This window comes from Leptosomus discolor, chromosome 3 (genome assembly GCF_034619465.1).
Source record: "Leptosomus discolor isolate bLepDis1 chromosome 3, bLepDis1.hap2, whole genome shotgun sequence".
NCBI lineage: Eukaryota > Metazoa > Chordata > Aves > Leptosomiformes > Leptosomidae > Leptosomus > Leptosomus discolor.
This window is the reverse complement of record NC_141393.1, coordinates 28,030,468-28,057,027: the sequence shown is the minus strand read 5'-3', so window position 1 is coordinate 28,057,027 and position 26,560 is coordinate 28,030,468. Positions and strand designations below refer to the sequence as shown.

The 26,560-nt window shown below is 36.4% G+C and overlaps 1 protein-coding gene across 1 annotated transcript in view; it reads left to right on the top strand.

The window, feature by feature from the left end:
- Positions 1–26,560, top strand: part of MIPOL1 (mirror-image polydactyly 1) — a 152,740-nt gene that overhangs the window by 34,603 nt on the left and 91,577 nt on the right. Inside the window, exons 6-8 of the mRNA XM_009959026.2 lie at positions 4,053–4,086; positions 4,346–4,516; positions 26,201–26,308. Coding sequence (XP_009957328.2) covers positions 4,053–4,086; positions 4,346–4,516; positions 26,201–26,308 — 313 coding nt within the window. The remainder of the gene's footprint in view (positions 1–4,052; positions 4,087–4,345; positions 4,517–26,200; positions 26,309–26,560) is intronic.

Genomic DNA, 26,560 nt, shown 5'->3' with positions numbered 1-26,560 from the left:
CATGCATACAACCTTCCCCAAAAGAATGTAGTTGCAGAAGGCACTGGATATACTGTTAATAGCTTGGAGCCAAGCTATTATACCTTATTGCTATCATTTAGAGAATATCAATTTTTATTGCTGTCATCCACTTGGGTGTTCTTTCTGATGCTTTATAGAGAGGTCTAATACCCTGATGCCATTCACTGTCTCAGAATTGGCATAGGACATTTCCCTGTGGAGAACACCAACCCAACACAGGTAAAAATAGCAATGGGCTAACCAGATACTGTTGGTTCAATACCTGATGTACATTCCTCTTTGCTTAAACCAGTAAGCCATTGGCTGTAGCTAGTATCATTTCCTGTATATTCTGCAAGGGTCCAGGTCAGGCTTCTATGTGGTGATTTCTGCCACAACAGCCAATACCAAGACAAAAGACTGGGGACAAAATCAATTTAATTCAAAAGAATTGTCCTTGACAGGTTGCATGTGTACTGTAAGATTGTAGTTCCAGTATGTTTCAGGGTCTCCCATTCTGCATTATAGAGACTGACTGTGGCAATGGCAGCTCATTGGGAAGAGTCATACCCATCTTTCACGTCCTGGGTGCTGTGTGACCTGTCACGGAGGGCGTCCTGGACATGAACAAAATCTTTAGGCAGATCCCGAGCAGGCTTATGCCTCCCATAGGGCCCAAAGATGTTTCTGAAGGGTTCTGAAAAATGTTACATGCTTTTATTTTCATTGATCATTTTAGTGTCAGTCATCAGAGCAGTAAAAGAAAAATCTTAACTGACAAAAGCCAGAAAGGTAGAGGAGCCCAAAAGCTTCATTTGTTCCCACTGTAAAGTTTGTTAATCATCCATGCAACAAGTACTTAGTGGTAATGAATTACTGGGCATTAATTGCTGTATGTAATCCCCTGAAAGGGAGAAAAATTCGTTCTTTATGTTCAAGTAATTATGATATCTGCCTCTTTCCTTACTTTGCTGTCCAATCAGCCAAACTGCAAGTTTGATAAGAATGGCTTAAGTCGTATCAAGCAATGTAAGAAACTTCAAAGATGTCTTGCTCCGTTCCACCAATTTATATTCAGTATTACCACATCCCACAGTGACCGCATTCATTTGCTCAACCTGACCAAGATTAAGCTGACCACAGCTCTTCCCTGACCCATACCAGTTCTGTATGTGACAGCACTTTCTAGATAATGTGATATTTCTTCCAAAAAAGAGCAAAGGTGTTTCCTTTACAGGGAAACATTTCCTGTTGTGATTAATGGGGGTGGGGTGGGTGTTTGTTCTTTTTTTTTTTGAATAAAGTTCTTTGCTGGTTTTGAAATCTTTGGGCATTACAGAACCAAGAAAGCAGGATTGCTTCCCCCAGGCTCAGCTGCTTTTCTTCTGGTTCACTTACTCTGAGCTTATGGGATGCCTATTCATGCAGCCGTACACCTTGCATACAAGAAATGGTTGAGTGGAGCCAGGATTCCTGCTGGAACACCTGCCTGGCTCCAGCACTCAGGATTTTAAGAACACTGGGCATCTTTATATGGTAACAGCTCAGCTGAGGTGACAAGACATGCATTTCTATATCTGCCTGGATGTCTGGCATTTTGCAATGAGGAGGAGCAAACCAAGACTGTGACTGAGAAAAGTGAAATTGAGGTGCTGCATTCTCAGAAGCAGAGTCGGCCCCATGAAGAAGTTAGTTTTCTCAGCCTTTTTATTCTAAGTAGTTTATTACTGTGGCTGAATGGAAATTTTTTTGGAGTTCACCTCACCACTCCACTAATCTTTAGGAAGGAGCAGGGATGATTGGGTAAGCCATGAGGGACTTGCTTTATTTTATTTCATTTTGGAGTTTCTTCTGGAATCTTGGAACTTTTCCAACTAACACCCTTAGTATTTTCTTCCTCATGCTGGTGGTTCAAAAGGTCAAGTTCTCAGTCTCAGACATGGAGCATATAGAGGTTTGTTGGGTTTTTTTAAAGAACGTTGGCTACTTGCGCCACACTCATCAAGTTTTAGAGCCCAGGTCACTCCTTCCATCTGCTTTGGCCTTCCTCCAATCAGAGATCTTTACAAGAGGGCAACATTGAACAGCCTGCCAACCTTTATCAAATGCTTTAATGCTTTCTTTAAATTAGCAGCTGTAGGAATTCTGTTGTCATTACTGAACTGTAATAACCAAAATTCTTTCAGTCCTGTTGGTGCTAGGGGTTGTGTTAGCAGAATGTGTGTAGAAATGGGGGGAAGAGGAATCTTTGGTTACTGCTGTTTAAGATCATGAGAGATCTAATGGTCACTTATGGTCTGTGCATAGCACAGGGAGAGGCAGCAGGGCAAATACACAGCTCTGGATGCTGCTTTTTAAAAAATACTGTCACCTAAGGAGGTATATGTATGCCTACAGACAGATTCCTTGTGGCAGTAGTGTGCTGAAGGGCTATACTTTTGGGTAGAAGTTCTTGTTCGTTTTTCCACCCCCGGTTCCCCCTAAGGTGTCTTGCTTACCTAGCCTGTTGGTTGGCTGGGTGATTTTGTTGACCCACACTTTTAGCAGGGTAGAAGTCCTCTGGAGAAGCTGGGTCAGTCCTGCCAATTTACTTTGACAAATACCATTCCTTTCATTGTGAATACAAACTAGCTGGAGATCCATTTTTAAGTCCCACATGAAGTGGCACTTAGAGCAGTGTAAAAACCTAAAGCAGGAACTCTACAAGGAGCCAAGTCAAGGAGCCAGTTCTGAGAATTTGGACTTACAATATGTTTGTTATTTTATGATTTGTGTTACTTTATGAAAACAAGTCAAACCCAGCAAAGGTTAGCTTTTACTTTGTTTTGTTTAGTTCTGGTGCTGACTGTATATGTTGGAGTAGTTACTGCTTGTGAATTCGATATAAATGTAACAGCTGTTGTACACTGGTAGTACATTCTGAATTATTTCTTTTTTATTTAAAGAATTAAGTTCAGTACTGGTTGATTTACGATGCCTTATGTACCGCTAATCTGGTAAAACTAATGCTTTAATGCAAAAGGTGCTAGTCTGCTGTCAAGTGTTCTGTGAAGTTTGATAGCTAACTCGTGGCTTCAGAGCAGCACCTGTCACAGCACTGTTGAAAAAGTGTGTGTTGGTGTTTAGTAGATGTTTAATGATACTGTATCTGTCTTTTAAAATATCATATGTTAGTGACAGACCTACTTTTAGTAGAAGTCACCATTAAGTAAGTAGCAGTGGAGTGGTAAGGTAACTTTAATAGGCTCATTTTTTGCAGAAAAGCAGTCTCTCCTGTTTTAAAATACACAGAAGTGTTTTCAATAATATGCTGTCCATATAACTAACCTTAGGTAAAATAAAGTGCATACTATCCCATTTATTAGGTTTTTGTGCTATCACTTGCTGCTTTTGCACAGTCAGTGTTCAATGCTGTATGACTGAATCCTGCTATCATCTCTGTATTTGACAGGTCAATATATGTTCTGTTGAAATAGAAAGGGAGGAAAGTGCAGAATTAAATAAGGGCCTTGCAGAGAATTGGCTTATCTTGCTATTTTATGCAAGGTATAAAATCAAAATATTTTAAGGAAACTTCAACTAATGGGGTTGTTTTTCCTCATTTTGAAGAGAGGGGTGAAAAAAATTACTTTAAAATGAAGAAAAAAAAATCCACAAAAGTCCTGTCCTATTTCACTTGGGGTGCAGTAAAAACAACAAAAATACAACATCAGGTAAAAGTTGTAAGCCAGGAAATAAATAAAATAAGAGCATCAGTCATTTCTATCACTGGGGAACTTTCTTCATCTAAGCACATATGAACAATTGATCCTTGTAGTCATATATAGCAGTAAACATTAATAACTTAACAGTCTGAAGTCAGTGCTGAAGATATGGAGCATTATTGAAAGATGGAGTCGAGCAGGTGGCACTTTAATATGTTCAGTGTCATGGTTGACTCTAAAGACTAGTAGAATGAAATTACTTGAGGTTCTAAAGATTTAAAAAGCGAACTCATTTTGCTGCACTAAGGAAATGCTACTGATCAGGCTTTCTGTGTCCCTTTTTTCTAGGCTAGAAAATATTAACCCTGAAGAAAATGACATGGTAAGCCATTCTCTGAGGAGATTTCTTGATGTCAGTCTTATATCTTAGAGGCTTAAGTTCAATTGAGTGGGTTTCAAGAACTAAGATGTGGGAAAAAGAAGAATTGACACACTAATAATGTACATCTTTGCTGCAATATGAAAATTCAATAACTTGACTCAGTCAATTTACAATTCACATGTGCCTATTAATTAAAACCCTATATTAAATAAAATATATTAAAACTTCATGTCTGACTAACATATAATGCTGTTGGTAGACATTACAGGAATTACTGAACAGAATAAACAATGCAGACACAGGGATAGATATACTGAAGAATGGAGCTATAATTCTGAATCGCATACACAGGACCAAAGAACGTAAAAAGAAAATAATAGCTGAGGAAATGAATGCAGTAATAGAACAACGGGATGCTGCTTTGTCTCAAGTAAGTCTGTACAAGTATATAATCACTCAATACCAAATTCCTTTTTTCTTTTTCTTATTCTTTTTTTTTTGCTTTTGAGGAAGAAAATTACTGTTTACTTTTCACTGTTGAAAATTTCAAAGAGAGCACTTGTAGTAAATGGCTGATTAATGATCAACTGTTTCTTCGTGGTAATAGTGCCCATTGAAATGGCATCAATGCGTTTCATGAGAAGAGTTATTTTTGTATTTTTTGCCCCTGATCACTGGCTGTCTCCTTTAAAACAAAATCATTTTCAGTGTATTGACCAATCTAAAAAGCTATTAAGGGCGTAGTTTTGCAGGATGCTGTGTTGGTATAGTGCATTGGATGACAATTAACTGAAACTCAAAGGTTATAAGTGGCAGAAATATCCATTAAAGAAAGGTAAGGGTACACGTGCAACAATGCAAGCAACTCCGCCCTTTGTTGCTTTACATTCAGGAAATAAAAATCAGCATGTGGTCCTTGACTCTGTCTTGCACTTCTCCTACATGACTTGAAAGAACCTGAGGTCCTTTTTCTCCTCAGATTATTCATTCACTGCACTTTCCAGTTTTCACAGAACAATATTGTCTTCATTCTCTTCACCATGAAAAGAGTCTCCTTGCTTTTCCCGTCTCATGGAAGACTTTTTCTGTTGGTTGTTTGGTTTTTTTTTTTCCCCCCAGTTTTCTTTCCTGGATTTTAACCTAGATTTATCTCAATAGGAACAGGCTGTAGGGAAGAGCAGTCCAAGTAGGGGATATATCTCCTGGGAAAACACAAGATTTTAGACTGGGTGAAACTCCGTATGTATTCATCCCAGGCAATAAATCAGCTGACTTTTCCAATATTGAAAATTTAGATTTTTAATGTGAGTTACCAAAGTTAGCCCACATCTAATTTCTGTTAGATTTAAAGTTGGATTTGTGATCTTGAGTGGTATTGATAATGTTGATTGAATTTATGTTGGTTTGAGAAGTCTCCTGGTAAAAAGAGTCCCTTCTACACACTGTAATTTTAACTTTTTTGTAATCCTTGTTTTCGCATTCCCTCCTGCTTTAGCCTTGAGAGCTCCATTTGCTTGATGTTTAAAATATTTTGTGTGTCTATCCAGTACGCACTGCAAAGGATGTTAATGTTGGAAGATGTAAATGGTGGAACTTTACTTTTTCAGTCTACTTTCTTTTGCTTTTATAATAATGATGAGCAGCATAGCTACTGGGAAACATCCAACAGTCCTGCCAAAAGTTTATGTTCTTTCTTCTTTGCACAGGGCATTTGAAAAATGAGAAGCTTATAATAGAAAACCTTTCAGCAAAAGAAAAGGACCTTTTGATATTTTTGGGTTTGTTTTGTCAGTTTTTGCTTCTTTGTTGAAGTGGATTTTGAGGCATACTTGGACCACAAAACTTTTATGACTGTCAGAAGAATGTTGTTCTAGGGTGTTTTAATATACATTTTAATTTAATTGATTTTTAAGCTGGCTGTTTAAGGAGTAGTCTTTTCCAAGTAATCAGCTCGGAAATTAATAAAGATAATTATTTTATATGGTAATGGCTAAAGTGCCACAACTAGCAAAGCAATCTTTAGGCCTGTCAGCAAAAGGCACAGGTAGTATTAAGTGGATAGTGCAGCTGAAAAAATAAATTAATAAAATAATAAATCCTCACCAAATTAAAATTTTAATATTTAGTATTAAGCTGTACTACTCTGATACTATTTGCAACTTACAAGACCATTGGTGTTTTAAATTAATTATTATTAACAGAGCTCTATTGATCGTGTGCTGTGTTTTCACATATGTGATGCTTTTATGGTTGTAACTCTTGAATCTAGAAAATAGGTCCCTGGAATTGTAGCTACCATTTCAACCTGCATTTCTCACTTGATGATTTCTTGGGAATTCGTACCGTACTTGAATTATTAGTAGTCTTTTGTTAACATTGCAATAGCGGTAGTTATTACAGTGCTAACAGCAAGAACAATAGAAGAGGGATTCCTACCTTAGACCACAAAGGGACTAGATATAATTCAGGGGATGTATATGCTTAGCATAACAAATGCAAATTATTGGAAGTTAGATCTGAGGTCGCCTCAGGCATTCATAACATCTGCAAGTTAAAATCTTTTTCTTTTTGGTGGAGGTGACAGCAAATATGAGGGGGAGGGGATATTGATGAGAACAGGCTGAGACAAAGCAGAAATAGAGTAAACCATTAGCGTGCTGTGGCTGTCCTCTGGAAAAGGCGTTTTTAAAGTTCAGGGGTCACTGGGCAAGGGAAGCTAAATGCCTTGTGACATTGTGTGAATACTGTGTTGCTCTGTTCCTGCTTGCTGTTGTGCAGTGATGGAGACAGCAATGTCATTTGAGTGACGACCATAACCATATGACAGAGAACTGCCTATATGATAAGGGTTTGGACCGACTGTGTGGAATGAAGCTGCATCTGTTATCCTTCTTTATGGTTTTCTTCACAATAGCCTGGCGTTTGACAATTAAGCACAGTGGATATTAGTAGTATCTAGCTTTTTGGGTTTTACTTGTGAGGTTTCTGATTTTTCTGAGTGAGAAACAATGACACAAAAGCCTTCACAGCTCAAACACATTGCTTTGATTTCAAGCAAGGAATAGGTTACATTCCTAGAGAATGGACATTCTATAAACTGTGCATTTCCTATGACCATGTAAATACAGAATACTTTCAACTACTCTTTGAAATGCAGTTTTGCAATACTTTTTGTGGTAGTTATACTATTAAGTTGCATTTAACGGGACTGCTATTGCAGCATACTTGACAATGGTTAGCTAGCTGTGATTCTTGTATTTGAATTTTACTTGAATGAATTTTTTATTCTTCAAAAAATGAAAAGCACTGTCCATGTCTTAGAAAGATCATGAAAATGATTCTTTGAGCCGTAATACCCAAGAACCTCTGCATATTTTTTTTGAGATTTCAAATGTGAATGTTACTTCTTAGTAGGAAGCAGATAGAGGCACTTCTATCACTGTATTGAGCTGTGCATGTGTGTGTAATCTTAGATCATTCACTAGATTGCTGAGCAAATATGCAAACTACTTTTTGTATGTGTGAAAACAAATAAAATGGTATAAACTCAAATATTTGATACTACTTTTAGTATGTATTTTCAAGTGAATAAAAAACAAACAACTAAAGCGTGGCTAAACATTGACATCTATCTTCTCGTGTACCAACCACCTTAAAAAAACAAACTCAACTGTTTGGTTGTATTTGCTGAGATACGTTTGTTAGTGAACAGATACTGTGTTATACTGGGGAACTTGAGTCTTTTATGACTAATCCTCTGAAAGGACAATGGAGAAAGATGCTGACTGTCATGAAAAGTAGAACATCAGTTTCTTGTCTGTAATGTTTGATTTTGTCTTAACCTGTTCAAGGAAACAACTTATTTGTCCAGTTGGTTGTACTACAGTTCTGCCTTTCTTCAAAAACCCTTCTTACTTGATTAAGCCAATTAGTGACAGACATTTAATAAAGATTGCATATGGCATAGTCACATTGTGTGATCTTCAGAAAATACTTTAAAGAAGTGGTTTCCAGCAGGAGGCAATACAGTGCAATGTCTCAAACTAACAACCACCTATTAACTACATCACACTTTATGGACAGGAATGTTAATATGATTACAGGGATGGCAGCTGAAGTTGAGGACTTGAGTAAGTCATTACAATTACTTTTCTTCTGGTTTAGAGAAGAAGGGGGACCTTTTAAATGGCACAGCTCGAAGAAAGTGACTTTTTTAAAGCTAAATAAGAGATAGCTTATAGTTCAGATCACGTGTTTGATATGTTTTTCAGTCCTGACTTTCATTCTGTATATGCACTTTTTTAAGTTGGGAACAGTCAGTTCTATACAGAGTTTTAAATATTAAAGGTGTAGAATTTGTTGTTAAGGAAAAACAGTTGTTTCATAGCTGGCGGAGTATCATCTGCAATACACTGATCTTGAAGCAATAACATAACTGGCAAGCAAACCTGGTTTTACAGCTTTGAATAGTTTGATCACATCCTGCTGTGCAGGAACATGCTTATGACTGTTCATGTAAAAAATTGGCAGGCACCCAGTTGCTCATCTGAAGCAAGTTCAAGTACCTTTCTCCATTTTGAGGCACTGTTTGGCAGCAGGCAGCACTTCATCGTCATTGAAAACAAGAATGAGAAGCACTATGCTTGACTGCTCGTCATTATCAGTTTCGACTAATGACTAATAACTGATAAATGTCTGTACTTACAACAAGCCACCTTCTTGCTAACTTTTTTTTTTTATGTTCTGCTCAAACAATTTCCCTCCTTTTACACCAAATAAGGTGTAGAGCTCTGTGTTGTCTGTGATTCACAGAGCATTAAGGCATTCTCAGTACACATGAGTGAACAGGTCTTGTTGAAGTAATAAACCCAAGAGCTGTATGAAGTGTAAAAACCACAAAAGCATATGTAAATGGAAAAAAAATTACTTAAAGATCTTGGGCCCTTAATTGGGGAATACTCAGATGACAGGTTACAATGCCTCATGACTCTCTTATCTTAGGATAGAGGTGATCCCTTTGCAACCCAAACCACAGTTTGGGATGTTATTTTTAGTGATTTAGTTATTCAATTTTAAACTCTGTGGTTTGATACCCTTTGACACTTCCTGGTTAAGGATACTAATTGAGTTCTTCATTGGCAGGAGCACATGTGACAGTGTCCTCCTAGCTGTTCTTCCTGGATGCTTCCCCTACTATCTTTTCCCTTTTTGCCACTGATATTTGGGAACAGGAAAAGAAAAGGTAGAACACTATATTCACAGTTGTTTGTGAACCAGGCAGCTGCTGTGGGGTACTGATGATTTTAGTCATAGGCTTACTTGAGGAGGGAAGTAAAGGTAAAGGGGATGTTTATGGTAATTTGAAGATCCAAGGACCATGCTGGTTCACTCTCATGGCTGGTTTCCTTTGGGCAGGCAACAGCAAGTTCCTGTTGCTGTCATTTGCAGTGCTTTTCTCTGAGAAGTAGCAGATGAATGGGTATGGTGAAATTACTTGCCAGCAGGATGGTTAAACAGAGAGAGATGAGCTGTCTGCAAGACGCCCCTTTTGCCCTGCAAATTTAGTCGAAGTCCTGAGAGAAAGCAATAGGGATATGGAATAAAATATAGAATAGATTAAAAAAAATAATTTTAGATTTGAAAGTTGCACTGTGACTACAGAGAGAAAAGAAACAGGAATTGAAGAAATGATTGTCAGTTTTATTAGTATTCACATCAGTGGCCTCAGGTAAACCTCACAGACATCTCTTCTTTGGAGGTAATGCTGAGTGAAAGGGATCCTGAAGAAAAATCACAAAAAGCCAAGTTATACAAGCAATTGTGATTAGCAATACTAGTTTTCTGTTTGATTGTGTTGCACTGGAATGGTGCTTTAAAATGTCACATTTCATTTCCTGTGTACCTAAATAAACTTTGAAACTTTGGCTAAATCAATGTTTTAGGAAGTCCGTGTTATACTGAACATGGTTAAATCCATGTTTTCTTCACTGCTTCTCAGAATAACCATGTGAATCTCACTGGTTACAGAATTTTCAAAGTGCCAAACAGAGCCAGTGACTGATGTAGTTGAGAGGCGTGGAGTAAAACTGAAGAGCATCAAGAATCTTTTCCATCTCACAAAAGGGCAGGTTCTTCCTTACTTGGCTGCTTACTTCTTCTAAAACAAAACCCGTTTGAAAAATTATAATAATTCTTTACCTTCTGAGACAATTTGGTATGCTCTGACTCTCTACCTTGGATATATTTATGCTAGCTGGAGCATGAATATTTTCTAGGGGAATACTCAGTTAAATATTTGGCTACATTCAGATGTGTGAGGTATTTTTTTCTTCACAAGTAAGATTTTTAGTCCACAGGAGACTAAAATAGAGAGGAAACTGGCCAAACAAAATCCTCTTGGTGTCTTACATTGGGTTTTCTGATTGGTGTAGAATGTTCCCCAAAAGATAACACCTGTTTAATCTTTTGTCATAGCACTCCATTTTCTTTGATCAGAGTATGTAACTCTCAGTTCGCAAGGCACTAAGACAGCTGAGGAGAGGTGAGATGTTCAGACAGGATGACGGGAGAAGATTTGAGGACATTACACATCTGTATCTGTAGTGTCAGTTGATCTCTTGCATTGATGTAGCAGAGATTGTGATTTCTTTGTAGGCAGGTATCTGTTAGTAGGGCATGGAACTCCCTTTGATTTCACTGGAGTCAGAATTTCACTAGTGAAAGTGAGTATTTTGTAGCTTATTTCTTAGTTTGACTTCAGTGAGGCTTTGGTTGCATGAGGTCTTGTAGTTTTTGAGTTAATGCTTCTCACAGCTGAGAGTGCAGGTCAGCTGGTAGGTCATTAGTGGGAAGGAGAGGAGAATCCAAAGGAAATTACCCTAAGGAGCTCTTAAACTGAACTTTGTATTTAGTCCATGAATGGTAAGTATGAGTAAATATGTAAATGTTAATGCAATGTTTCCTTGAAGAGAGGGATTACAGTTTGTCTTTTTGAACTTCTGAAGCAAATTTTTAATTGATACTACAGTTCTTCTTTTTACTGCCATAAGGTTTTGGCTGAATGATGCCCTGAGACACATCATTGTTTGCATTGTTAAATCACCTGTTGTGCCTCTGCAAACAGTGTGTTGTGCAGAATTCAGAAAATACATGTCTGTATAGTATTTGAGGGCATGATCAAGCTTTGTGTCTTTAATTGTAAACTCTAATGAATTTCCAGTCGAACATTCATCTTCTCTTCAGTACCTAGAAACTCCTCACCCCTTTGAAAATGACAGTAAATTTGCATGCAAGCTTGTTTGATTAATTGCTATTTGACTCATCTATCATGGTGCTAAGCTCTAGGTTCACACAGCTTAGACTTCTAAACCAATTTCTAGAATTAATTTAAATATTTAATGTCAAAACCCTAGGATGAAAGAGAAGAAAAATGTTTTGTATTCTTATTGATCACCTGTTTCAGTACCAACAACTCACAGAGGAAATTTCCAGTGTGATACAAGCAGAATTCAAATTGTATTCCCTCTGAAGAGGAGACTGAATTACTGTGCAGGCAGTGAGTTCTATAGATAGCAGAACTACTGTAGAGATACCTAAAGTAAGTTTTCCACAGTGCTGAATACTTCAGAATTTCAAACTACATAGTGAGCGTTGAATCAGATTTCAGTTTGCTTTACCTGTTGGATAAAATGTCTCTGATTTTCTTAAAAACTAAAAATAATAATAATAAATATATCTGTCTGCATGTTTCATATTAAAAGCTGGTTTTCTTAGGCAACTTTCTAAGAAATCTTTCTGCAAAAATACTTGTTATTTTGGATACTGGGATGAGTTTGCATAAAAATTCTTTTGATAAGTGACAAACAAGAGTTTTATGTTTCAAAAGGTTAGTATGTCTGACCTGTGCATTCATTTGCCTCCTTGCTTTTACCCACTTGCCACTTCTTGAATGTTCACAGTTGCAACTTTGTGTTTGATTATGTCTATATTAGCAAGCAGTGTGAACAAATAGGAATGGATCTGGAGTATGAAATAGTTCTCAGTATCTGACAACCACGTGAACATGTTTCAGAGTGGGGGATATGTGTGCAGTGGTTTTGTTTTGCTTTTTTTTGTTTGGTTGTGGTTTTTTTACTTTGGACTAGCTGTAGTCAAGTCCTATGAACTGACGGTTCATAGGTGCCTTTTGTTGACTTCTTTTTTTTTTTTTTTCCTCTGGAGTCCCTAAAGTGAAATATTGACCTGTCTTCTAGCATTGCAATAACCTTCACAGTCATCCTTATGATTCAACATGGGTGTTAAGCGGTAAAGAGAGATGGTGAGTAAGGAAGTTTAGGTCTGGCAGTAACAGAGGATGTAAGGAAAAATTATTTTAATGATGATAAGCTGATTACTCATTTTCAACAGAATGGTAGATAATTGTGACCGAAATGTAGGACTTCATAAACATTTTTGTTACTTCAATTTCTTTCTAGATTTTGTAATTGTTTTTAAATGAACAAGTAACAATTACCACAACAGCAGTTTTCCCTCTTGCTTTGGCCTGGGCATTGTGACCTTTTTTTTTTCCGGTTGTAAAGCCACTAATCAATTTCTGGAAGTCCTCAGGCTTGATGAAGTTTTTTTACATATTCTGGTCTATGGTCTGTTCTGTGTAATGGCCCTGGCAAAAAAAAAAAGTGAACAAGAAAATCTATCAATATTCTCTTTATGAAAGAAAGATTTCTCAGTAGCATTAACTTATCTATGTCTCATTCACAAAGTATGTCTACATTTGTTTGTTGTATGGCTTTACTGTTTCGTGCTTCGGATGGTATCTAGGATTTACCCTCTTTTCCATGTTCTGTTTATTCACTGTTAATTATTTTTTCAAGCTGAGTTGCTCAAGAACAAGAGAAATTTATCTTCCATTACCCTCTGTTGCAAATGAAGGACAGGCTTTCCTATTGTGTGTTGTCTGCATGTGATTGTAAGATGCTGTTGTCAGGGAACTTGTTAATGCTTTCTGATATTAATGTTTTGTTGTCATTCTTTTTCAGTAGTGTTTTTAAAGTATTTATTGTTGAGTATGCTATGGGTATGCACTAAGTCAGCACAAAATACCGTATTCTGATTTATAGTTTATTTTTGTTTTGAAAATACTTTTAATACTTTTTCAAATTACGCAATTCAAATATGTAGAAATATTTAAAGGCCCTTAAGAAGCTGTGAATGTGTAAAAAAAAAAAAAAAAAAAAAAAAAAAAAAAAAGGGAAAAAAGGTATCATACTTTTCGCTATAACAAAAAGAAATTTAACTGTGGATAAAAAACATTATTAAATCATAAAAGTACAACAATTTTTTGCGATTTTGAAGTTGTTATCAGAAATACAAAATACAACAATTTTCTAACTACAGGATATTTCACTGATGTAATGTACTGATGCAGAATTGGCAGTAATGCTTCTGAATGTATACGTTATATTGTTGGTAACATAGAATTGATAACTATCTTTTGAGAGAGAGGGGAGTTTTAACATTACCTCTAACTAATGAATTAGCAGCTATCAACATGTAAACCTAACTATATTAACCAAAGTTCTGCAGTTACTGGTCATCTTTAAGTTATGCACAGCTGCTTATTTCTTCATTAGCTGTAAAACCTTTCTCTGCTATCAGCAGAAATATTGCCAAAGTTTAAATAAAATCCAAAAAACCAGAGTAAAGCTCTCTGTCAGAAGAATGGCTATGAACACTTTGCTCCTAGTGGCCTCATGAGATGACTTGTCACCAACGGGTAAGATTTCCTTCCAAGTCATATTGGAATCATGATGAGGAATTTCATACCCTCAGAGATCCTACTACAGATCCTAGCAACATTAGGAGAAAATAGATTTCACTCTTTTTTGCCTGAAATAGCTCTGTCAGCTTGTGTTCAGGACAGGAGTGAACACCAGCCCTCTCTGGGTTTACCTCCTTCATCTTCTGTAGCTTTGAGACAAAGTAATCTTTCTCAATCTGCAAGCATTTTTTCATTGCTTGAGATCCCATTCACAACCAAAATGTTAGGACTTTGACTCTCAGTCTGCAAAACTAGTCTTGGAAATCTCACTGTGAAAATGAAAGCATCCGGTGCCAGTCTCCCAGAAGAAACAGCAAAATCCTTGTTAATCCCTTGCACTAAATAGTCGTATCAGCCTGCTTTCTGCTGTAGGGATAGCCAGCAGCTGCGTGTCTCATTACATGTTCTCTTTATGTTGTGTGTGTTGTCTTCTATGGTATCCAGACACTTCTTAGCAGTAGTCATGCATTTTACCCATTTTGTTTGTTTTGACAGGCAGGCCCATCACTTTGCTTTCAGAACTTGTCACAACATTCTTCTATCTTTGTGGTTTTCATAATTTTTTTCTTCTTAGGGCATCCTACCCTCTACACATGAGGGAAGGAATTGCCAGGAAGCTTTGAGTTGGGTGAAGGCAATGTTGGTAATTGCAAGTGTCAAAGGCAGCTGATTTTAGGTTTAAGCTTTTCTGCTTTTCAGTAACATATCTGAAAGCCTTTAGGTGGCTGTTAATTCAAAGCTGCATGGTCAATCCTCTTGAGAAGTGTGCGTCTATTTGGGTAGCTTGTCACACTGATACCTGTAAAACTTCAGTGAAGTGAAAACTAAATTTTATCATAGTGGTAAAATCTTCAGATTCAACCACTACTTGATATTTGAAAAGTCTTATTCGTGTACCAAAGTCGTGTTTCATACATACCAAATTCATGTACCATGCAGATGGTTCTCAGTATTACTGAAGCTGAGCAATACATAATTTCTGAATGTGTGTTTTTGGTTTAGTTTTGCAGAACTTTGTTTACTTTCTTATACATTTTCTTGTGGGGTGTCTCTGTCTTCTATGTATGATTCATTTAAGCTTGTTCAAGACTGATTGATTTCTTGATTTTTTAAAAATATTTTTATTCCACTATTCAGTGCATATGAGCAATTTCAGAAAGATGTCTGAAATGTAAGTTTTATATATTTGCTTTTAGCTAGATCTCTCTATTGGTGAGAGAAACTGATTTCACAATAACATTTGAAGATTTATAATTATTTACTCCAATTTCACACTTATTCTCAGACTGTTAAAACACTGATACTAACATTGCTTTCAGATAGTTGTGATCTTTGGTATTGAAATTTCCTGCAAAAACAGGTTGCTTCCATGGAGAAAGAGCAAATACTACTGATTTGGATCATTTATTCAAAAAGTGTTTCTCGTCTCTAACAAACCTGCAGAGCTTTATACTTTCACCTACCTAGTTAGCTGGTTTAGTTTCTTATAATCTCCGGTTGAAAGTAGCTTTTATTACACATTAAAGAAGTTTTGGGAGAACACATTACACAACAAAACATTGAAGAACTACCACTTAAGCAACCGATGGCTCAATTGAGAGTATGGTATTTATCAGGACAAACAGATAGTGTGTACTACAAGGAACACCTGCAATCCCATGGCTACATTATCTGAATAAAGAGATTAAAAAACTGTGGCATCTGTACAGTGATCCATGATACTGTTTTCTCAAATAATGTGATGATATTTAAGAATGGACCAGAAGTATTCATGTCCTTTTGTGCAGTAAATGCCAACTTAACGTTTAGGCAATAGTCTTGTTTGCATATGGATTTTAAGAAAATCCATTGAAGATTATTTGAAAACCAACTCATTAGAATGACAGATTGTTTACCAAATTTTGTTTTCTTGTCAACTAATACTGGTTACTGTTCAATTAAACAAGGTTACACTTTCTAAAAACGTACTCCATCAGCAGCTGAGTGCCTTGCGTATCTGAGAATCAGTTTCCTAATTTCTAGATCTAGTTGGAAAACCAGGCTGTGAATGTTTCTAAAATTTCTCATTTTCTTACAGCTTTTACACCTTCACTACATCCATTCTACTACATATATTTTTTGAGTACCAACATTGTGGATTATTAACTGGGGGTGGGGGAAAGGCTTTAAACAAAAGCAATTGTCAGCTCTCTGTCATGGTGTGTTGTGTCAGATGTTTGACAAGCTGTCTCTTGGCCACGGGCCATCTGACTACTCTTCTGAGGAGCCAACAAAACACGTGGCAATGGGAAGCAATAGCTCTGTATCATTTAGTCGAGTCAGTAAAGCAAAGGTTTTGAGTGTAGAAATCCCAGTTCTGATATGATCTTGTCAGTTGATTAACCATCTTAAAGTTTCTGTGCTAATTTCTCATCTCATAAAACAAGTCCTATTTACTAACTTCATTTAGGTGTTGGAAAAACTGATTAGTCAATGTTTATCAAGAGTTATAACATTACCAAACATTTGTTTAATTAAAGAATAGTTACTGAGGAGAATCATATTATAAAGAGAATGTTTATGGGAACAAGATGAAGCAAGAATAGAGACAAAAATGAGACAGTGCAGTGGAATGGCCCTCACACAGGCCAAGATGAGACTTGAGAATTAGAGTACGTATACATTCTGCCATGCAAAAGAAAGGAGGAAAGGTGCTGCATTTGAAGGAGGGAGAGACTAAAGGAACTAGAGAGGGAAGACTTGTGTTTCCCCCTTTCATCACCAAAGGAGGAGAAATAAAACAAAAAAGTAAAATAAGTAGCAAAAAATAAAGTTCATGGCTTTCGGCAATTTCTGTTCCTTTGTTTTATTAGGAATACATAGTCTTTTTTAGTCCTTTTATAGTCCCCCTCATTAGAGAGATTCAAAACCCATGGTCCTGGGCAACTGCCTTTAGGTGGCCCTACCTGGGCAGGAGGATTGGGAAAGACAACTGGCAGAGGTCCTTTTCGACCCCATCCATTCTGTGATTCTGTGATTGTATTTCCATGTTAGAAAGAATGTGTGTAGGATCTACAAATCTACAGGAATAAAATGTAATTGTTTTTTGAACTGATGTGATGAAGAGGTGTCTGGCTACTGAGACATCTGTCCCTGTCTAACTGAAGACAAAAAATCAGTGGTATTATTAGGTTATCTGCATTTACTATGTATTGTGACTGCAGTAGCCCGTTTCATAATATTACAGCTCAGTGTGCTAGCAGATTGCACAGTAGTACACACTGAAGTTTAGAATGACCAAAGCTGCCTTGCAAAATACTGTGTAAATGAGTATGGGGGAGTTGCATTGACTTGGAAAATGGATACTGAGACCATAAGTAAAAGATCAGAATAGTATTATAATATTAAACTACTCTGACTGGATTCTTTGGGACCTTTCTTGCAGTACTGCTTACTACTCAACCAGGGTAGAAATTATTTCAGATAGTCAGTAGGATATATCAGTCCTGGTTCTCTTGTAAGGAGTATACTAATACATGCCCTGCTTTAATGGCAAATTTATTCCAAGACCTATTAGGTGTTGTGTAATTTTATTCTTTAAATGTTTTTAAAGATGTTGAGGTTAGTTATTCTGATTTATTTTCTATGCTGAAATTTTTACTCTGAACTTGTCTCTTGAATCTGTGTGCTGGAATTGCTGCCATGCACTGAAAGTAAAAGTGATCCTAATCTAAGTATTATTGTACTTACAGACCTTTATTCGGTGATTTAGAATTTAGCTAATAAAGATTTACTTTTGAAAATTTTTTTGTCGTTGCTTTTAAAAGAGAATTTTAACTCTTGAATGGTCTTTCCCTCTTATGATAAAATTTTAATTAGTATTTTCTATTTGTTGAATTATTTGGGAGTATTGGTATTTTTCTTTGCTTTTGAATATAACATACTGACATGTGAACTATAATAAGTTCATTGTACTGTTCCAGTTTCTAGTGTTTCTACAACTCTGCAGTGGGATGTGTGTGTGAGCAAGCATACTAACCTTGTGTAGTACTCATCAGCTTACATGCTTAGTTTATACATTATTTATTAGACTTACAGGCATGAAATTAAAAAATTGAATTAATAATGTGACTTCCATGTAAAACAGAAGTCACTTATTTATATGTGACAGGCAATTAGGAAAAACCCCCACCCTTACGTTAGTTGAATGCATTTTTGCTTCATTTCAGACCCAGCACAGCCTCATGAATAAATGTTTGACACCAGGTTACTAGGTTTATGTTCTGATTAGAAACGACTATAAAGAATGCATCATTCTGAGGTAAGATTGGTAACTTGTATACAATGGATGGAGGAAACTGTGAAGGTGACCCAGTTACGTGGCTTCAGCAGCTCCTGCTGTTAAGTTTCCTCCTGCAGATCAGGAGTCTGTCAGCAACCCTCTTTTAGCACAGCCATGACAGTCCAGTGGCACAGCCAGCCCAGGAGCCCTGCTTGAATGACCTGTGAATCGCATATAGCTTGAGAACATAATGTTTTTCTTTCTCTTCTTCTCCTTGCACATTTTTATAATGAGCGTCATTGATTAGGAAAGTCTGTGTGTGCTGAGCTCTTTGAGAAGTAGATCAAGCTTGTCTTGATCTTTGAAATGTCATCACTGAAAGGAAGTATAAGAATATGCAGAAAATGTAGTTGGGTGGGTGAGTATCATAGGGCTACCCAGTGCTGTTGAATAGCTGCACATGTAAGGACTGTTAACATGAAGAGTGGAAACAGTTAAACTTTATTGTCTGGTTTTTTCTGAATGTCATTCTGTGCACTTATAGTTCCTTTCACTATTAAAATGAAAATAAATGAGAGCTTGTTTTACTGCATTTTGAAGTGTTCAGAAATAGAAAGGGAAAGGAATGGTAGGAGGAAACAAAGTCATGTACACGGCATATTATCTGCCTTAATGCTGCAGGGTCCAACTGGCTTATAGTAAAAAGGAAGACAAAAATGTTTCATTTGTATTTTGATGCATTTCTTTTTGTGGCTTCTGATGGAGCAAGACACCATTGCACTGCTGCAAAAAAAAAAAAAAAAAAAAAAAGGTGTTTACATTTAAGTATTCCTCTTACTAATAGAACAGAAATTTTTTTTAAAGATGCATATGTTTCTGAGGCCTAAGCTCTACAAAAGCACTTCTCTTCCTTGAAATCCCAGTAGTTCTAAGCTGCTGGGCATTGTATAAATAATCGTTTAAACACATTTGTTGATGCTTTGCCAGGACTTCGAAGAAAAGTCTTTTCTTTAAGAGGTTAAAAAGCCTTAATTCAAAATTATAATTTAATGGAAAAATCATTCTAGTGATTATTATGTAGAAACTAATTTCTTTATTTCTTTTAAAATTGTTATTTTAGAAGAAAAAGGATAAAATCTATTTATATAAATATAAGTGCTTCCAAACATCTGCAGTTCAAAGTACATAATTCACAGTGACACCAAAGGTTGGTTTGTGTTTTGACTGGATGACTTTGGTATTATTTTTGTCTGCAAAGGAAAGAGTTGTGCAGCATCCAAGTGGCGCAAGATGTTTGCCTCTCCAGAAATCGTAATGAATTTGGGACAAGGGGCAGACTGTTTAAAAAAAAAAATATTGAGGGGAGGGGGAGAGAAGGGGTGTCGAACTGAGAACACTTGCATTCCATTCAGCATCTTTGAGCTGGGAGCTACTCTGAAGTGCAGATTATTATAAATGAAGTAAGAAAAGGCAAACAAAATAATAAACTAAGAGAAGAATCAGTTGAATTAGTTTTGTTTGTTTCACATGGTTGTTTATTGTATTCATGTTTCCACAGGTGATGACTTGAAAAATATAACAGGTGAAAAAGTAGCCATGTTTCTTCATCTTTTTCGTGTTTGGTGTCTCAAATAATTATTTGTACTTCAGTTGTTTGTTGCAGTGAATATGTGTTAACTAATTTCAAAATGTATCTGCAGTTTATCACTTCTGAAAGTATTATGCTGTGCAGTAGTAGGATCTTGGTATCTCATAAGCATATCTTTTAATGGTATTTGTGCATTTTCCATCCAGATACAGTGTGTCATTTACTTTGCTGATGAGCATTTTGTTTAAAATGCATAAAGGAAAAAATGCATGTTGCAAAATACTTCATCTGCCATTCAGATGGACTCCTACTCTCCCATAATTTGGAGGACATAAACCATTTTCCCAAGTTACTCAGTAGGAACTAGGTTATTTTTATATACATTACCTCAGTAACTGAGATTCCGTTTCAGCAAGGTCTTCATGCACAGAAATCCACAGAACGTGATAGAATACTCACTGTTTAAGGTGAAGGCCCTGGTATGCAACCAAGTAATTATGCACCAGCTGACCCATGGTAAATGCCTAAGCACTCACTTTTGATTGTTGTCTGACTTGAATAAAAAAATGTTACCTTATATTTAATGACAGAATTAAGTTATTTGTGGGAGGCTGTGGTTATGTACAAGATCTATTATTAAACTACAGAGACCACATAAGACTGCTGGATGGGATCAGATCAGACCAAAGATCCACCAGCCTCACCACCCTGACCCCACTTAGCCAACAGTCTAGGCTTCAGGAAGAGTAAAAGAACAGGACAAGCACATTGTGGTAGCTCCATCTACACACTGTCTCATTTTTCAGCAATATCATGAGTGGAATCTTGTGTTTATCCCAGTGCTGATTTCTTAAGATTATAAGCATTGCAGGTTTTGACAAGGACTCTAGATAAACAATTATATTTTCATAAAATACTATCTCTTGTATGTACTAATTGGATGAGACAAGCCAATATAATTCAGAATTCAGGAAAGGACGTTGTGCAGAATTTGGCCTCATCTTAGTCCTAGTACATTTGTTTCATTAGACTTTGACCCTCATATCTGTATTAACAGAGACAAATCAATTCCTTTCTTTTTTTTTTCCTAGCATGTAAGTGGCATAATGTGTTGACTCTTTTTTTTTTTTTTCTTTTTTTCTTTTTTTTTTTTTTCCCTCTAGCATATTACTGTAAGTTCAGGAAGGGATAGTTTGGATTTCTTTTAATGAAAGCTGATGGAAAACATTGTATGCTATATAGTAATATTAAAAGCAAATACAGATGTAACAGGATTAAATAGCCACCAGGACTGCGTTTGTAGTAAGGAAGTGTTACAGTTTTCTGTATATTCAGCTTTAGCTGTTGCTTCCTCGGCAAAGGAGTGTCACAGTACCATTTCTCTGGGTCACGTCGGTGCTGAAATACAAAATGAGTAATGCACCTGACATTACTATCTAGTACACTGAGATGAGAGAGAGGGAACCCAGTGTAGCGAAATGTTTGTGTCTCTCTGAAAGCACATGAGCAGTCTGATCAACTTGAGTAACGCAGAGTTAAATATGCTTCTGCATGAGGCCTCTGGGGATAGGTGTTGTCTTCATATAAACAAACTCCACAGGGACCAAATGGCTGGGAGCAGGAAGTTGCTCTGCTTGATGTTAATGCTTTGCTGTAGTCCATCTTTGTCTCTACTGATGTTGTTTCTCCAATGGCTTGCAGATTTTTCTTTACTTTTGTGTAATGTCTGTACCATTTACTTTCAGAACACTTCACTGAAGAATCATGTCAAGTAACAATCAAAAAAAACAACTCATCAATCTGTGTGGATTTGGCAGGCATCATAACACCGTGTTAACATGTTATAGGTACAAGTTGAAGAAAATGCTGAACAGCTGACAGCGTGTTAAAGATGATTTGTTTATACAAGTGCTAAAGTTATGTTTGATATGTTAATACAACCTCATTTTCTAGTAAAGACCAAACACTATTAAGTGGTTATCTACATTGATTTTTCTATCTTCTGAAATACTCAATTCATTGTAAACCATCTTTACTCCTTTTGTGTACCTGGAACTAGGACCATCTTTTAACAGCCTTTCTGGACAAGCGTCAAGGATTTTACTTAGTGATATTCTCCTGGTCCACTTCTTGACCTCTCCAGCAGTGTCCCCTTTAGCAGGTAGTTCTTTTTGCAGTTTGTCTGGATTTTCCCTGTGACATTCTCAACCCTCCCACCTGGATAGTCACTGAAAGGGGTCAGCACCCACTGTAGCTTGAATCAGTGCCTCTCACAAACATCCTCATTCTGCTGATGCATGTTAGCTGATGCTCCTTAAAAAAGGCTCACCAGAAGCCTAATGGTTTATTTAGAAGATGAGGGAAGAACAGGTGTACTTGCTGTCTCTCCTTTCTTTTCTAAATCTCTTATCCTTTTGGTATATTACCCACTTTGTTTTGCATTCTGTCTTAGGTGCTTGTCATATATCCTGTGCTGGGTACAGGGTATTTGTTTGAAAAGACCAAGTGCATTTAGAAGCATGCAGCTGGGTTGCACTGTGGAAGTATGGTTAAAGAGAACATTGAGTGCCTGTTGCTGGGAATGGATGATATGAAAACTCTACAGGTGGGCACTGATGGTTGCTCAAGGAAAGCTTGGAGTAGGCTTAAAGAGGTTCACTGTCTGACAAGTACATTATCACCTGAATGAGGCAAGCTAAGGTAGGAGGCTTTTTGAGGTAAATACATTTAGAGAGGAGAACAAACATGAGGGTTTGAAAGAAGAGAGGAAACTTTTCTGGTTGGATTTTTAGAGGGTTTTTGTATCTTAAGTATTGCCTCTCCAGCTACAGAACTCTGAATGCACACAGTAGACCATGCAATGAAGCTAATTCTTAGGGGATTGTTTATGTGAAACCTTTGTAAAATGACTTGTTACCATTTGTGAGGCTTTAATATTGTTTACTTAGCAAAGTATTTAACGTTCTGATCAAGGCATATTCTTTTTGTCATCCATCTGCACTTCTCTCATATTCCTTGATGTACTCAAAGTATCTGAGGTGAAGAAGCAGTTTCTCAATTAACAGCCCATCTTTCATAAAGTGTTAAATTCATGGGAACTTCCATTTAAGTGCACAATTATACCTCAGATTATATGTTTAGGCAAGCTGTGTTGCACAAAATATTTTGTCTCTGACTTTAAGATGATTCTCTTTGAAGATTTCCAAAGTATGAATTTTCACAAGTTTGGGATAACAGGATTTAGATATTCTTATTTATAATACTTAAAATGAAACACTTCCTTTAGCTTTCAACTTTCTTAGAAGGATACATCCAACATTTCCTTTTTGCCAGTACTGAATTGGACAATGTTTTCTCTTCACTGTGCTCCAAAAAGTATTTTTATATATGTTTTTAGAAGGAAATCCAGTTTCTTACTGGATTGCCAGCCAAATGCTGTTGGCATTTTAGACCCCTGAAGTAAACCAATAAAAACACATGTTCTTTTAAAGAACATCTATTTTTACTGGACCTTGGTAACAACCAATGACACAGAATTCAAAAAATGTTGGCCCAAATGAATAGAAGGGCTGCATTGTTTTAAATTCTATTTTTAAAATCTTTCTTTACAGATTACACAGAAATTTCATATGCTCTTGTTCTTGTGAAAAAGAGTGCTTGCTTTTAGAATGCTGTTTGAATGTTTTAAAAGTAGTTAAGGTATCAAAGTGTAGTACAGTATAAAGTTTTAGTAAGATACACGCTATGTTGCCATTTAAGAGTATTAATATAATACTTTCACAAACCGAATAATGAAAGATTTTACTTCCTAGAAAGCTAGGAACAAATACACTTTGAAGGATAATTCAGAACATCTTCTGTTAATACATTGTTTCCAACGTATTGATACTTACGTGCAAAGGTCAAATTAGACCTCCGTTTCTTTCAGTGATACACTCAAAATGGATTCAAGCAGTATGCTGATTGAATATGCCTAGGTTTTTTGAGCTATCAACATTCTTAGTGGAAATTAAATTAAAGATGAATTGTAAAATCCTGCCAGGATTGATGTAAATGTGTCATATCAAGGTTGACTTGATAGGGAGGTCAATCCATTTTATGCTACTTGTGTTGCATCTTTATCATACATGCTCTATGTGCTGCATGATACCAGAGTGTCTCTGCTGCCATTTGTTTCATTGTCCTGTCTTCACAGGAGTAAAGTGAAGAGCAGTATAAGATTGCACAACTAACACCATGCGTCCAACTTGCCCTCTCCATCAGCATCTTTTTCCATATGGTCCTGTAGCTAGGTTTTGCTCATAGCGTATTTTCACTTCTCCTTTGGAATCAAGAGAATAGCATGAATATTTTAAAGGAAGATTGAGATTTTGGCCTTTTTGCTAGTATTTACTGTAAGAAACCTGTGCTATTGTCAAACTGGGAATTCCAAAGCACTGTTTTGAAGAAGAGCGTTGGCAAAGCAGAAAAGCGAGAGGCCTGCTGATCTTACATGATGTCATGTGTAAAGTGTCATAATGATACCTGAAGTAGTAAATTGATTTTAGTTTTTCAAACGGTATTTAGGTTATGTATGCTAGGGGAAAAAAGCTGCTAGAGAAAAAAACTGCATAATCTGGATTTAGTTCTTCAATAGTTTTATTAGCACCTTCATGTCTGTGGACACATAATTTTCATGCCAGACATGGAAAAAGAATTACAGCTGTGATTTGTGATATTTTGTGTGTGTGTGTATGTGAGATAAACATAGACATTAAATGTCTCAAGATTTGATTTGCAATCAAATGTATCTTCACATTTTTTCTGTATTTCCCTATTTTATGGGAGTGTCTTTTTCTTGCATTAAAAATGAAACTGTACAACAACTGAAAAATTACTTTGCACTAGGTAGTAGAAAAACTTTGCACTAGGCCAGAGAGATTTCCTGCCCTGAAAATAAGTAATCATATTAGAAATGAGCCAGATTTCTAACAGAAGTAATGAAATACAACAAGAGATATGTGAATTGATTTTTTTTTTTTTTTTTTTAATGGACACTTACATTTAAAACATTCAAATATAGGATTGAATTATTCTGTTGTATGTACTATGCTGGATACCTGATGTGCAGTACATTGTTAAGGACTTATTTGGTGTTTAAGAAATGTATGTGTTGGTATGTCTTTAAAATTCCTGTCTCAAGATCCTTTAGTACTCCTTATTTTACTTGGACCTCAGTTATAATTTTTGCAGTCCTCCGCCTCTCTGTTTCACAATTTTTCTTTCGGTTTAGGGTTGACGTGAGCCATGCATCACTGTCCCACATACTGAACTTCTTGCAAATAGGTTGTATACACTTGATGAGAAGCTCAGCTCTGTGTCTTCTGCATTCACTAAGATAGCACAAAAGACTGATTTTTCCAGGTCTTTCATTTGAGACAGCAATGCTTGCATGGGCATTATATCATAGTTCTCTTTCTTTTCTTACTACTGTCTTCTGGAAGTATTTATTAAAATATTTTTTATCAATTACTTGTCTTTTGTTCCCACAGAGTCTATCAGCTTTGGGTTTTGGTGACAATATCCAAACTACTTGCTTGTAGTATACTGTTTTAAAACATTCCTGCTAATATTCTGGTTTTCCCTAGTTCTAACCATTGTTCCCCTACATCTTCCTGGTATTTTGCCTGGGGCTTTTTGCTCTTTTTTTGCAAAACAGGGTTTTTTTCATAAGACAATGAACTGTCTGCTGACAACCAATTACTCTTTCAAACCAAGGTAACTGGGCAAGACCTCTTATGGTTGCCATAAAAAACACTGAAATATAATTTAGTTCACGATTTGCAGATCTTTAATCTTTAGAATACAGCTGACAGCAGTAAGTATATGTGTGTATGCACACAGTAGCAAATGTTAAATTTTTCATTCTTTGTCATTAAGTTAAATATTTAAACAAAAAAATCTTAAAACTTCTTTTCTTTCAAGATGTGGTGTGTGTTTGTGAATTAGAGTAATCTCTTAGCCTGAAAAATACAGGTATAAAAATTACATGTATATTTAGTAATAAAAGGTTGGGTCCTGGATTTGGGAGGAGGGTCTTTCGTTTGCTTGCTTTATATCCATTTACTTAATACATAAAAGCCAAAATCTAGCCTTATATTAGCATAAGTAGGTGCAGAAATTCGACCTGTCATTTTTAAGACTTTTTAAAACGTTGCACATAATGTCTTTATCTGATACTAAACTTAGCTTTTTTTTGGCATACAGTCAGACCAGGAAGAAACTGAATAATTATGCACATTTGAAAAAGGTAGCTCTGTTACAATCCCAGACCAGTAACTTGTTTTTGTCCGATGCTTTCAGTGCTGCAGAAATGGTGATGGAGTTATTTACGTTAATTAATTTGGCTTGTTGAAAAAAATGTGCCCACACTCCTCTACTTAATGGGATTCTTTCCTCGTTGCAGTGCAAACGGCTGGAGCAGGAGCTTCATCATCTGAAAGAGCAGAACCAGACTTCAGCAAACAACACGAGACATCTGACTGCTGAAAACAATCAAGAACGTGCTCTGAAGGTAAATCTCCATTTCTTCTTGCAGGCAAATTAAGGTTGTAAGCCCCTGGTGCCAGCTTTCTGGGCTGCATATATCAGTTGTGTACATTTCGGCAGAAGTGAGCTATGGTGTTTGCCAACAACCCCTTCTTTAAACACAGATACAGCACCCTTCTGTTATGGTTTTATTTTATTTTGTGTATGAAAACAACAAGAAAAAAATAACACATCCTCCAAATTATTGGGCTGGTAATTAATGCTAAATTCTTGGGGT